At 34.7% G+C, this 14,698-nt stretch overlaps 2 protein-coding genes and 1 pseudogene across 2 annotated transcripts; 2 read left to right on the forward strand and 1 right to left on the reverse strand.

Annotated features, from left to right (window-relative positions):
- The first annotated feature begins 300 nt into the window (after positions 1 to 300).
- On the forward strand, positions 301 to 2,454 carry LOC125188133 (cytochrome P450 71D18 pseudogene; annotated as a pseudogene).
- Positions 2,455 to 4,762: 2,308 nt separating this feature from the next.
- Positions 4,763 to 7,158, forward strand: LOC125188132 (premnaspirodiene oxygenase-like). The gene is made up of 2 exons (XM_048084878.2): positions 4,763 to 5,679; positions 6,262 to 7,158. Exons 1-2 carry the CDS (start codon positions 4,783 to 4,785, stop codon positions 6,865 to 6,867), a joined length of 1,503 nt encoding a protein of 500 aa, XP_047940835.1. The 5' UTR covers positions 4,763 to 4,782; the 3' UTR covers positions 6,868 to 7,158.
- Positions 7,007 to 10,238, reverse strand: LOC125188692 (bicyclo-germacrene synthase-like). The gene is made up of 7 exons (XM_048085697.2): positions 10,058 to 10,238; positions 9,687 to 9,963; positions 8,881 to 9,271; positions 8,476 to 8,691; positions 7,950 to 8,091; positions 7,621 to 7,869; positions 7,007 to 7,419 (listed from the first exon to the last, which is right to left on the reverse strand). Exons 1-7 carry the CDS (start codon positions 10,181 to 10,183, stop codon positions 7,141 to 7,143), a joined length of 1,680 nt encoding a protein of 559 aa, XP_047941654.1. The 5' UTR covers positions 10,184 to 10,238; the 3' UTR covers positions 7,007 to 7,140.
- Between the last annotated feature and the right edge of the window lie 4,460 nt (positions 10,239 to 14,698).

A 14,698-nucleotide genomic window follows, 5' to 3' on the forward strand; every position in this document is an offset into this window, starting at 1 on the left:
GTCGCCTATAGTTTCCGTTACTCCGTCATTAATGCCAAGTAGTCACCTATAGTTTCCGTCATAGTAAATTCAGTGGCGGAAAAACCGGCACTAAAACTTTTTACTGACAAGTTTATTAATGACGGATAAACCCAAACTTGATCTGTCACTAATCTGTTTTGTGAAAAAATTTCACTGATTAGTGATGAATTTTTCTGTCACTAATTAGCGACTTTTTTTAGTGTTAATGCATAAGGTTCATCCACTTATTCACTATATTATAGAGCTAACGAGATTGTCTTGGAGTCAAAACAGGTGAAAATGAGCTTTGAAAGGGGCTTAAGGAGGCAAAACATTGAGAAGGCCGAGTCGCGCGTTGGAGCAGGCGAGGAATGCCTGATCGCGCGTTCAGTTTGTGTGTTCGCGAGTTAGAGAGAACGTCCAAGTCAGGCATTTGAGCATACGAAGAAACTCCCACTGAATGTCCAAATAAAAATGAATCTTTAAATCGCAGACATGGGCATATTTGTTTCTTTCATTTTGCAACATAAAAATTAGATAATTTTAGTAAAACTTAATTCTAAACATGAAAAATAAATTAATAACGCATAATAGAATTGGATTTTGGCAATAACGCATAATATGTACTGAGGATTCAGTATACCGCTATTTAAAGAATTTTCGGTATATACTGTATATTCAGTATAAAACAGTATAGGAAAATTGATACTGCTACCATACCAAAAATTGTGGTATACCCAAAAACTGGTATTTTCGGTATTTTATCGGTACGGTAAGTGCTATATTTCGATATTTAAGTAATTTTTGCCGCCCTTAGGTCTAACTCTTTCTCAATGGTGTTTTAAGGCTCCAGTTAATTATTAGGCAAGTTTTGTGATATTGGGCCCTGTACTATTAGTTTCAATTAATAGTTTTAGCCTAACTCTACCTAATGGTTAATTTCTTCACCGTCAAAATTTAATAATTCAACTAATGATCCACTATAGGCATTGTAATTAGACCATGAAATTAAGTTAGCGTTTTGGGTAAAAGAGTTTTATTAAGGTAATACCAACATTCTGTGCATAATAACTGCCATATATTAGTTATCCGATCTAAAAATAAACATATCAGATTTAATCATACGAGTACTAATACAAAGCATTTGAAATGTCAAACACATCTAAATATACTTATATTTCATGTTAAACATATTACAAATGTATTTCATCATTTATCCTACACTCACAGCTTTAAATGTCACAAATTAGTAGTTCAGGTTTAGATCTCTAATTAGTAGTTCGGCTAGTTTTTGTGTTTTCGGGCCATGAATTACTTCCTCTCATCCCCATTAAATGTCACAAATTTCCTTAATTAGGCGGTCCCCAATAAATGTCATATTTCACTTTTACTACTTTTAGTAAATGGATCACATATTTGACTAACTCATTTTACTCACAATTCTTATTAAACTAATATATAAAAGTGGGGTCCACATTCCACTAAATTTTTTCCACGCATTTTTCTTCATAAAGTCAAATAATTTCTTAAAACTCATAAACAAAGCTATCCCACAAAATCGGGATCAAGATGGAAAAATTATATCTAGTTAGTTGTTACTCCATCTGTTTCATTATATGTGACACATTTCTTTTGCCCACAAGCTTTAAATAGTGGTATTTAGTGGTTAAATGAAGAGAATAATATACGAGTGAGAAAAAAGTAGAGAGAAAAAGTTGGAGAAAGGGTAAAGTAAGAGAGGGATAGTATATTTTTCTGCTATAAAAGGAAATGTGTTACGTCTCGTATATATTAGAACGAAGAGAGTATTATTTAATGTCTTAGCCTTTTCGGAATTAAATTCATGGCGTTAATATTTCTAGTTTCTATAGTTAAAAAATTCGGCTAGGTTGGGCCATATTGCACTAGTAGTTTCCATGATAGGTTTAGGCAACCCAACTCTACTTATTATAATCATCATCACAACTTATAAATTGAAACACAGAAACAAATTAGCAACCCCAGAAAATATAACAACAATGGTTGAGCTAATCACAACTCTCACTCTATCCGCAATTTTCTTCTCCTTGTTGAATAAATGGTGAAAAGGCTTTCAAGTATCTAAAATTAGTGATCAAAGAGACTCTGAGGCTGCACCCGCCAGCACCACTAGTGCCTAGAGCTTGCAAGGATGAACAAGTGATCGATGGATACACTATACCTGCTGGACAATGGGTGTTTGTAAACATTTGGGCAATGCAGAGGGACCCGAGGTACTGGAATGACCCGGAGAAGTTTGAGCCCGAGAGATTCGAGGGTCAATCTGCTGACTTTGTAGGTGGTGATTATCATTTTTTGCCCTTTGGAACTGGAAAAAGAATATGCACTGGGATGACGTTTGGTTTGGCTAATGTGGAGTCGGTTTTAGCCCAATTGCTCTACAACTTTGATTGGAAACTTCCAGAAGGTGTTTAGGGTTTAGGGCTCAGGATTTGGACATGATTGAAAACAATGGGGTAACAGCCTCACGGAAACAAAGCTTGTTTGTAGTTGCCACTTCGTATAAGTAGGTGATAACCAACTATTGATTTTCTCATACTACTATTTATAACTTTTGGTTCTTCATAGGTTTTAATAATATAGTGTCCTCTTAAATAAAAGAAAGCATTATGCATGATAACATTTCTTATATACAATAATTTTCATAAAATTTATCACCATCTCTAACATTGAAGATGTATTTGTTCATTTTCTTATTACATGGAGTAATCTTTTTTGTATGTTGTCAGTTGAGCTAAATCGGGCTCGCTATTTTGTGTGGGCCTACACGTTGCAAAAAGTGAGTGGAAAGTCTGCGGCGGAGAACCGTGGCTGATGCCATGGTGGCCTTCAAGCCGTGAAGCTCGAGTGTGCCTCGTTGATCACTTATGCTGGGACAGAGGAAGTATGTCATTACCATGCATGTGAATCTGGTGGTACTCTGATCGGAGATCCAGCTTGGTAAAAAAAACATGTTGATCCTAACTCATTAAACAATTCATCCGCAAGTGATCTGGGATGTTCGCGGTGTTCAACGTGCGATAGATGATGCAGAAGCGAAAAATGTCATCCTTTTCTACAAACTAACATGACGGTGAAGAAATAACATGTAATGGCTTGATCGAGCATATCTTTAATTTGTTTTTCAATCTCATTTTTTTGAAAATATGGATACAGTATGGTCAGACTTACACTTGACATGAGAGATTAAGAGGTCGATGCTATAAAAGATTTGTTAGCCCCAAAAACGAAATGAGACAACATCTTCCTCAAGTTCTCCAAAATGGAAGATGAAAATATTACTATCAATTAAAGCTTAAATCTAGTTGTATACAACGAATTATTGCTGATTTTAGTGATTATAAAGGTTTTTGTGGAATAACAATAAAAGATGGATCTCCAAGAAATTTTAGCAGAATTTAAGACTATTGATTTGTTTGACATGTTGATGCTAGATTTGATGATGCGCTATTGCAATTTATTCGATACATTTGCGGGATACAAGTAGAGTTGAAATACAAGCCCCTTGAAGTGCAACTATATTATACTACATACAAATTCTTCTTATAATATAATTATAATCGATGATCTTTTTTTTAATCTTTGGAACATAAAAGAAAAAAGTTTTGAACTATTTGTTCAACTTATGTATATAATACGAATTAGTTATTTTAAAATGATGATAGCCAATTCTAGAAATCAATGTCAATTTTTTGAGTTTGAGTTACGAAACAAAAGATTCGGAATTGTAATAAAGTAATATATCAATTCTTTAATTGTACCAAACAAAGGGTATAAAAGTGAATTAGAATTTAAATTTACAATTCAATTCAATAAAATTCTGATTCCAATTCTGTGTACTAACTTTAGAATTTACCTTTAAATTAAAAACACTTTAGAAGCGTACTAACTTTTTTAGAAAACGTTAAAGATATATTTGGTTATTATCCGAAACTCATGGGTATAACTCTTTCTAATAGGGTGTTTTAAGGCTCCAATTAATTATTAGGCTCGTTTGTAAATATTGGTCCATGTACTATAAGTTTCCATTAAAGTTTTAGCCTAACTCTACCTAATGGCGAATTATTCCACCATTAATTAAAATTCAACCAAACTTTTAATGATCCACTATAAGCATTGTATTTAGACCATGATATTAAGTTAGTGTTTTGGGTAAAAAAATTTTAGTCATAACAACTACTCCCATATATTAGTCCATCCAATCTAAAAACAAATGTAGGAGTATCATATTCAAACACATGAGTACAAATACAAAGCATTTGAAAGTCAAAACACTAAATACACATATTTGTACTTGTACTTTAGGTTAAACGTTACAAATATATTTCATCATTGCAGCAGTAGTCCGTTAGGGAGATGCTTTAACCCACTGGCTGCCAGAAGCCCAACTCCCACGGCCTCATACTTGTGCCTGAGAGATAGAAGCAACTACACGACATCAGTGTGATTTGAACCTAGACTCATTGCAGCAAGATCTGCTCCTTCCTTGCCAACTGAAATATATTTGTGCCCCTTCATTTCGGGCACAAATATATTTCATCATTTATCCTAAACTCATAGCTTTTCTATTTTTCCTTATAGGGTGTAATTTAGATCTCTAAATAGTAATTCGGCTAGTTTTGTGTTTTTGGGCCATGCACTATTAGTTTCCATCACACATTTAGCCAACTCTAAATATAATCATCATCACCCCTTAATTATAAACTTAAACACAGAAACAAACCAATCCCACAAAACACAACAATGCTTGAGCTAATTACAACACTGACTCTATCTGCAATTTTCTTCTTCTTGTTCAACAAATGGAAAATTTCCCGAAATAGCAACTCAACGAAGAAACCGCCACCCGGCCCGAGAAAACTTCCTATAATCGGAAATCTCCACCAAATCAGCAATCCTCCCTTCCGCTGCTTCAGAGCTCTATCCAACCAGCACGGCCCCTTAATGCAGCTCAAGCTCGGCGAGACGACCGCTGTCGTCGTCTCGTCGCCTGATCTGGCGAAGCGAATGCTGAAAGATCTCGACCCTAGCTTCGCAGACCGGCCTCAGAGCGCTGCCGCTGACATCATTCTCTACCGCTCCAGCGACGTCGTTTTCAGCCAATACGGCGACTACTGGCGCCAGATGCGGAAGCTCTGCGTCGACGAACTCCTCAATGCGAAAACGGTGCGACTCTTCCGGTCCATCCGACGTGACGAGACGTCGCGGCTGATGGATTCCCTGCGGGAATCTTCTGGAAGGGTCGTGAATCTGACGGAGAAGATCTTCTCCCACTCGAGCTCCGTCACGTGCCGGGCCGCCTGCGGCGGCGTGGTGGAGGATGGTGAGACGCTGATGAAGTTGATGGCGGATTCGACGCGGATGGTTTCAGGGTTTGAGGTCGCGGATCTGTTCCCGTCGCTTTCGAGGATTTTGGGCGCGCTGAGCTGGACGAGGCGGCGGCTCGAGGCGATGCGGAGGGAGCTTGATGTGATTCTGGATGATGTGATCGAACGGCATAGGAGGAATCGGGTGGAGAATGGATCGGGGAAGAATTCGGAGTTTGGGAGTGAGGATTTGGTTGATGTGTTTCTTAGGGTTCAGGAGGAAGGCCAGTTGCGGATTCCGATCGATAATGACAACATCAAGGCTGTCTTGTTTGTAAGTGTATACTCCCTCTGTCCGTCGTTAAATGTCTCATTTTTCTTTTTTCGTCTTTCTATCAATAAATGTCTCATTTTACTTTTACTATACCTGGTTAGTGCATCCTATATTTCACTAAATCATTTCACTCACATTTTATTACTTCCTCCGTCCTGGCTAAGATGACATATTTCTTAGTCAACACATAATTTTAGAAGTTATTGGTTACTGTGGTTAATTGGAGAGAAAAATAGTAGGTAGAAGTATTAAATGGAGAGAGAATGAGAGTTGACTATTTAATTGGAAAAAAAAGTAATTGGAGAGAAAAATTTACCAAATACAGAAATGTGTCATTTTAATTAGGAAAAACTAAAAAGGAAAGTGTGTTATCTTAAGTGGGACGGACGAAGTATATGACCAATATATAAAAGTAGGTCTCACATTCCACTAATTTTTTCTACCCACTTTACTTTATAAAGTCAAACAATTTTTTAAAACCCGGCCAGTCAATATGGAACAATCAATAATGGATGGATGGAGTAATTTTTTACGAATCCACAAACTCGATTTTAAGGAGTATTGTATATTTACAATATGCAGGATATTTTCACAGCGGGAACTGAAACTTCGTCGTCGACTATTGACTGGGCGATGGTGGAACTGTTGAGGCACCCTCGAGTGATGGCCAAGGCACAAGCTGAATTAAGACAAGCCTTGAAAGGAAATAGTACTCAACAAGACGACATTGTTCCTAATCTGAAATATCTAAAACTAGTGATCAAAGAGACTATGAGGCTACACCCTCCGGCTCCGATTGTGCTTAGAGCTTGCAAGGAGGAACAAGTGATCAATGGGTACACCATACCTGCGGGAGAAAAGGTGCTGGTGAATATTTGGGCGATGCATAGGAACCCGAGGTATTGGGATGATCCGGAGATGTTTAAGCCCGAGAGATTCGAGAATCAATCTTTGGATTTTGTAGGTGGTGATTATCATTTTCTACCGTTTGGAGCTGGCAAAAGAATGTGCCCTGGGATAACATTTGGTTTGGCTACCATCGAGTTTGCTTTGTCTCAATTGCTCTACAACTTCGATTGGAAACTTCCAGAAGGTTTGAGGGGTGAGGATTTGGACATGACTGAAAATGTTGGGCTAACCGTAGTGAGGAAACAAAATTTATTTGTAGTCGCCACTCCATATAATTAGCTCATATAATGTCAATGTTATTATTGGGGGATAACTTTTAGATCCACTATGTCTTGTATTGTTAATGTAAAGTCATCCATTTCCTGCTGTGCATTTTCATGTTTTTAGGCTTGTTAGTTCTGTCCATGTGTTAGACAAATGTAGAAAATGGTTTTAAACTTCAATTTTTCGAAACATATTAGTTCAGTGTTCATCTGTATGATTACAACATATAGATAGAAGAAACTCAAGGCCTAGACGACAGACTTTATTATTGTATCATTGACTAGCAGCTTAAATATTGAGGGGCTCAACAAGCACCATCTGGATCCATTCTTTGGACTTGATGGGATTGGCATAGCAATCGTCGTCTGAATAGAGAAGGTGGATGACGCGACCAAGATTGAAAACACACATAAGGATTGGCACAGACACCGGCCTTGGCTCGAGGCATTCTTGATTCATATCCTTCCACGCTTTCTTCACTTGTCGTCGCAGTTCAGCACAAGCTTCCTCCTTCGACATACCATATTGTTTCATGTAACAATCCACCAATGAGGGTTTCTGCTCATACTGTATCATGTCAAGTTGTTAAAGGGCTAATTTTGTAATTTTATTTTGCATAAATTGGAAGAGAGAATTTTAACTAGACCTAATTTTTAACCACTTGAAAGCTTTGGGGAAAATATCATGTTTGGGTATACGTTTATAGTTTTATGGACCAATATCTCTTATACGTATTATAACTAATTCATTTCAAAATTTAATACGTACCTCATCTCCGACTAAATCATCCATCAATCGACAAATTGCAGACGCTGCTACAACTATTAGAGGTTCATTTATAATCCAATCGAAATCTTCTTTCCTCACTTGATCTCCCATACCTACTAAAGAAGTAGTTGACATTGCCATGTAACCACATGATACAATGGACACCTTCAAGTACTCCTCCACTGTTGGAATATACTTATTATACAACCATTTTGGCTCTTCAAAATATGCCATCACTAATTTTTTCATCTGCAAATAGAATAACAATACAATAGTAATACGACTACAAAATTTACAATATAAACAAATTTATTGAATAGATTGCATACATCTTTTATTGCATACTGGACACGGTACGATTCTCCCTTTTTCACCATTTCATTTTCGATTTCATTATAAGTTTCAATAAGGCTTCTGTAGCACATTTGGATGTATGATGGCGAATCCTCCAAGGTCGCGTTAATATCCCAACTGAAACACTCCGGAAATAGAGAGCACATTAGATCGAATATGTATCATACTTTCTCAGTCTCATTTATGTTCACATTAGGTTATACTTACAAAACAATACTGCATAAAATCTCATGCTAGCTTAACAGAAAATGCAAATATTAGAATGAGAAAGAGTGAGTAGTATATTAAGTACACCCTCAGTCGCTGCTAAGATTACATAACTTTTAGTCGCACGGAAATTTAGGAATTGTTATTAATGTGGTTAATTGGAGATGGACGTAAATATCAGTAAAATATAAGAAAATTACTAAAAATAGAATGTGTCATCTTGGTTGAGACAAACTAAAAAGGAAAGTGTGTCATTTTAGGTTGGACGGAGAGAGTAGGAAAAAGATATCGAACCGTTGAATAGCATCTGTCAGAACTTGTAGTTCATCTAGCGTTGCATATTCGTAAGTGTCATCAATAATGGAAACCATACTAAAGAATCTAAGCAAAATTCTTCTTGCATTAGCATAACATGGCTCAAAGTAGACCCCAAGCATCCAAAAGAAGCACTCCGCAATTCTGTCTCTCGCATAAGGCATTTTGTTCGCCACATCCAATTTATTCCACCACCTGAAAATGAGATTTTAAGGCATAAATATACATGTAATAGGAATGTATACTAAACACATTTTCCGTTCATCAATTTTTTTTTTGTGCAGTGTTGTTTCATGAGTTAAATGGCAGTAGTATAATAATAGTAAGTCTCGAAAAAGAAAATGTGTCAGTTAGAATTCAAGGGAATAAGCATACATATCTAACCTTGTGGCATCATTCAGCTCTCTCTGGTGCATCTTCTGCACAACATTGAAATCTAATTTTGCGAAATTCAACAGTATCTCATTATGCGACTCGTCTTCTTCGTATACAGGTATGAACTTTCTGGCACTCAATCTTGTGAGACTCTTGCGAAGTGGCATATTCAGAATCAGAGCTTCGTTAACACGTTTAGAGAGAGATACATCATCAATCATCTTATTAAGTAGCAAAGCACGAAGATGAGACGAACAAAACTCTATTGCTCTGTCCAAAATCTCTTCTCCATGTGTTGCGAGATGTGCTGCCTCATATAAGTTCAACAAACCTTCAACATTGTTTCCCAACGATGCCACAAAATTTCCTTCATTGTCAACGAATCTACGGAATACATGATCTGATTAAGTAAAGCTGCTAATTAATAAGACTGAAAGACCAGAGTACGAATCTCAATTCACTATTGGGTAGTACGAGATTTTAAGATAGTCGTTAGATGTAATAAGTATGAAGAGAAAAAGCATTTGAATGTATTAATAAAAGAAGAAAAAAAGTAATTTTAAAATGACGATTTACTTTTTCCAAAAAAAAGATGTAACAACTTTCTGGTATAGAGTTAAAAAGGAAAATGTGATATTTTTTATGGAACAGATAAAATCGTAACTCTAGTCAAGGGGGGAAAAGTGGCCCGCGCTATAAAATTATATGCTTTCTTATACTAATAAAATGGGCTCTTTTTTTTCCAAAATACCATCATTGAACTATGGGTAGCTCAACCGAAAATGAGGTGGGTGTGTACATCGGAATATTCTTACCACATGGGACGTTGTAACCTTGTTGTCTAAGCAGACGAAAGCGAAGAGCCATGGTGCGGAGATCATCGCTGTCTTTGCTAATTAGGTGCTTGAAATTGTCATGAATATATTTCAAGGATTCCTCAATTTCTTTTTCGAAATGATATTCCACTCCCAAGCGTTGAATCACATCGATAAGTTCCAATTTGTGCGTTGAATCGTCTGGGGTTTGAGCTAGCAATTTTCTGACCATTTCTTTCTGCTTTGTGAGTTCTTCTTGTTCAGCATCAGTAAATTTCTATGCATTTATCAAGCAAAAAAAATTAGAATATGTGAAGAATGTTATAATATACTAGTACTACAACAATATTTTCTTAAGAAATTATATTTACCGTGTTTTCTGAATTATATTTAAGAAAGAAGTCGCCCCATATAGATGGATGAAATTTCGCAGATTTACGAATTTCATCTAAGCTCTTTCCGTTCTTGGTTGGAACAGGCAGTGAACATATCTCCATTTTACTATATAAGTACTAGCTAGTAGTATAAGTTTCGAAGCTATGTATGTGTGTAAAGAGTTGGTGATTCATTTGAAGAAATGTGGAGGTATTTATAGGATAGGAGTACTAGTTTATTTTGTTTGTCCGCTAAAGATTATCAGGCTCAGCACCCTCAGCACCCTAAAATAATATTCTTACTGGTCCAAAAAATAAGATAATGATGAAGTTTTTTGTTATAAAATCATTTTAAAAAATGTCAAATTATAATATAATTGACCATTTTTAAATTTATGAGATAGATAATGTGGTGGCTGAGTTTTACTCCTCCTCTCACCTTTAGTAATTAAGTCAAAAGAAAATATAAAACAGAATAAAATAGATAACTGAAATAAAAATTAAAATAAAAGTAAGAAAAATTAAATATCTTTATTTTTAATATGAAATACTCCATATGTTTCTTACACTCTATGAGAAGATAATATCTCAATTTCTGGTTTCTTTAGTACGTAGTTTGTTTATACCGAAAATAATTGGTCATTTATCAAAATAGTAGTAATATTCTAACTATTTAATTCTTTTATACTCCCTCCATCCCAAGGTAATTGCGTTGTATCCCTTTAAGAATTGTCTCAAGGTAGTTGAGTTATTTTTTTTTTTCCTGGCAAAAACTTGCTTTACTATCTTACTTTATTTCATACATTACTTTATTCTCTCCACTTTAACATTTAACACATCAATTTCTTAACTTTTGTATCCAAAAGAAATTACCAACTACCTGAGGACGGAATTAGTATAATATTACTACTTGAAACCAACAAAAGATCATATACTCCCTCCGTCTCACTCTAAGTGGAGCATTTCCTTTCGACACAGAATTTTATGTAATGTTGTTTTGTGAGTTAAGTGGAGAGATTAAAGTAAGAGGGAGGGAAAAAGTAGAGAGAATGATGTTTACATTTTTAGAAATGTGTCATTTAGAGTGGAACATCCCAAAAAGAAAAATGTGTCACTTAGAGTGGGACGGAGGGAGGAATAAAGTGTTACTCCCTCCGTCCTAAATAAGTTGGTCATATTCCTTTTTGGATGTTCCAACTAAGTTCAGTAATTTTTTTTTTTGACAAAAAATAAAACATTCAATCACTCTTACCTTTATTCTATCATCTATTTTACTCTCTTTATGTTTCATACTCTGTTCCTATCTCCTAACATTCAACACAATTTCTTAATTTCCATGTCTAAAAGTTTTTTTATTAAAATGGATAAATAATTAGTCATTGAAAATAGATGTTTAACATTTAATTAAAATTAGATAAAAATACTACTTCTAATCGTCTCATAATTAATTAAAAATTAGTGAAATTATTAAACAAAACTTTTTAATATTTTGAAATTATCTATTTTTATTACTCCTTTTTATTAAATAAGATAGATCCGTATATAATTATCAATCCATTATTTTTGACAAAAACGGTTACAATATTAAATGTTATAGGTATTAATTTAATATTAGTAGCCATTACAGTTAATTAATTACTTTAATTACTAGTAGTATTCATTTATTAGTGATCACACTTTGAAACGTTAACTAAGTGAATTATCAAAATCGAAAATTAAAACTATTATAGCATTAATTTCCCGTATTTAACTACACAATTATCAAAAGATAGAGAAGTGATTCAAATAACTAAATGTGTGGGTCCCACAATGAGTCTTTTTTCCTTTTCACTTTCTTCTTTCCCTCTTCTCGCATGTAACTTCATTCAAACTCTTCTATTAAGAAGAGTGATAACTCTCTTTCCCGCTCCGGCTTGGAGTTGACGGTGATTTCAAAGAGCGAAACTAATAGATTTCTATTGGCCGGCGGTGGGGTCGGTCGACCCCGCCCAACCCCACTTGGATCTGCCACTGAGGTAGATTAATGTAAAACCTTGTTTTTATCGACCTCATCTGACCCCACCTGAATCTGCCAATGAGGTAGATTAATGGAAAACCTTATTTTTATTGTGAATACTATAAATAGCAAAAACAGTTTCACTAAATATATAAAGTTACTGTATTTAAAATAAAATTTACTGCAATAGAAAAAGTGAAACCAAAGGAATTTCATGCCTCTATTAAATTGCTTTTATTTTTTGAGGAGATGTAGCCGCCATAGATATTCTCAGTTCAAATATTTAGGATAGTTCTTCATACTTATTTTCTGTCCCCAAATAATAAATTTATTAGAAATTGGTTGTGTGTGTATAGGGAGATCAGATGTCCTTTCTCTCAAAGGGGCTGCGAAAATATAAAGCTTCGTTCGGTACCATAAAATTGAACCTGGAATTTGAACTGGTAGCTTTAAATTCCAAATTCATGTTTCGTACCCCAAAATATTTAGATTTAAAATTGCATTACAATTTGAATTCCTCTCGATTCCATAATTTGAATTACTCTCGATTCCATAATTTAAATTACAAATCTAAAGTAGATGACTGAAATTCTAAATATTAATAAAATTATAAAATTGAACACTTTCACACACTGGCCACGTTGCACTTTCACAAATCTAAAGAAATGTAAATTACTTAAAGGAACAGAGGGGGTAATATATAACCTTAAATAAAACAGAACAGAAACAGAAATATAGGTATCAACTAAAATAAATCAACAAAATATGTAACCAGAAATAAAACAAATATAGAACGGGAATGTAGCCGCACTAGAAGATAACATTTGTACAAATAGAGTAGATTTGGGCAACTAGCTGCGCTAGAAGTTAGCTATGTATAAATAGAGTAAATATGGGCAACTAGCCGCACAAGAAGATAACAATGAATAAATAGAGTAGATATTGGCAACTAGCTGCAATAGAAGTTAACTATGTACATACAGAGTTGTTAAATGAAACAATTCACACACAATTCACATCTGAAGTGGATTGTGTTTCTTTCTACTCCTTCCGCCTCATAGAAATGGACCATATTTCCTTTTTCGTTCGCTCATACAAATAGTCCATATCCATCTATGATAACATTTTTCTCCTTCTCTTTTACTTTACTCCCTCCGTCTCTCAAATTTTGTCACAGTTTGATCGGACACGGATTTTAAGAAATGTAATAGAAAGTGAGTTGAAAAAGTTGGTAAGATGTAAGTCCTACTTTTAAAGTATTAATTTTATAATAAAATGTGAGTGAGAATAAGTTGGTGGAATATGGGATCCACTACCAAAAATGGTAAAAGGTGAAATGTGACAAATTTTGTGGGATAGACGGAAATGGAAAAATGTGACGAAATTTCAGGGATGGAGGAAGTATTATTTATGAGCCCCACTATTCACTACACAATTTCAACTACTTTTCCTCCTTCTCTTCTATTTTACCAATTATACATTAAAACCCGTGTCCATACGAAATGGCCTATTTCTATGACCAAATGCAAACTCTAAATATTCTATAAACTCCAAACTATGATCTGGACCGTTAGAAAATCTCAACAGATGACAAAATAACATCAATAAAAATATCAACACAATGTCACGTTGACACCATATTGACATTGCGGTCAGGGGCGGACATCTCATAGAGAGGGTGGGGCTTAAGCCCTTACCCAAATGCCTATTTTAATATTTTTTTCATAAACAAAATTTTTGAACTTTTTGAAAATTGAGTTCAGCCTTTGCCAAGTTAATGCTATGGAAGATTAAATGGAAAGGATAAAAAGGGCTGAGTTGAAATTTCTCAAATTGCAAAGTAAACAGCCATAGTTGGTTTCAGATGTCTAAAGAAGACGAAGATACTTGCCAATTACAATGAAATAATAATATAGTAATATCATTACTTGGAGTATGGAACTTGTTTGGGTTTTGGTCTTGGTAAATGTAAAATGACATAAAATGGGCCTAATACTCTCACGGTCACTCGTGTTTATGTGAGTATATATAAATTTTATTTCAAATTATAATTCTTTATTTTCTTTCTATCGGCATCTGGTTAGTTTTTTTTTCCAAAAAAGTTACTTATTCATAATAAAATACAATAATTATTGGTTAATGGACAAAGAGAATAAAAATAGGACGTTTAAAACTTGATGGCAGATAGAGGGAATATACAGTGGAGCCCTTACTCCAAAAAATTTCTGCGTCCGTCCCTGATTGAGTTGACATCAAAGTTGACGTTGTATTGATAGTGTATTGAAAAGTTTGGAATTTATACAAAGTTTGCATTTTATCACTGCCATATATAGGGAGATGATCAAAACAAGTATGTGTTTAAATCCAGAAATGCAGCCCAAATCTTGACCCTAGGATTAGATGATCTAATGGTCAATAATTAATCCAAAATACGGAAGATCATAATTAAGTAGTTTTAGGTCATATTATAATATTTGGGTTTATGTCATATTAAGATCATTTTAGGTCATGCTTTGTTAGCATGACCTAAAAATAAACTAACTATGACCTAAAAATGCCCTACGTATGATATGGTTCTGCGTTTCTGTATTTAAATCTGGTCTTCATAGATCAAAACCCACCATATATATATATATATATAT

The sequence above is a fragment of the Salvia hispanica genome, chromosome 5 (assembly GCF_029641045.1).
Source record: "Salvia hispanica isolate PSC_SH4W2 chromosome 5, Shi_PSC_v1, whole genome shotgun sequence".
NCBI lineage: Eukaryota > Viridiplantae > Streptophyta > Magnoliopsida > Lamiales > Lamiaceae > Salvia > Salvia hispanica.

Bases quoted from the DNA above. Each gene is read 5' to 3' on its own strand.
- LOC125188692 (XM_048085697.2), bottom strand. From the start codon at position 10,183: ATGGAGATATGTTCACTGCCTGTTCCAACCAAGAACGGAAAGAGCTTA. The intron at 9,964-10,057 runs GTAAATATAATT...ATAAATGCATAG, and splicing joins AATATAATTCAGAAAACACG to AAATTTACTGATGCTGAACA. The intron at 9,272-9,686 runs GTAAGAATATTC...TTACTTAATCAG, and splicing joins AGGTTACAACGTCCCATGTG to ATCATGTATTCCGTAGATTC.
- LOC125188132 (XM_048084878.2), top strand. From the start codon at position 4,783: ATGCTTGAGCTAATTACAACACTGACTCTATCTGCAATTTTCTTCTTC. The intron at 5,680-6,261 runs GTAAGTGTATAC...TACAATATGCAG, and splicing joins ACATCAAGGCTGTCTTGTTT to GATATTTTCACAGCGGGAAC.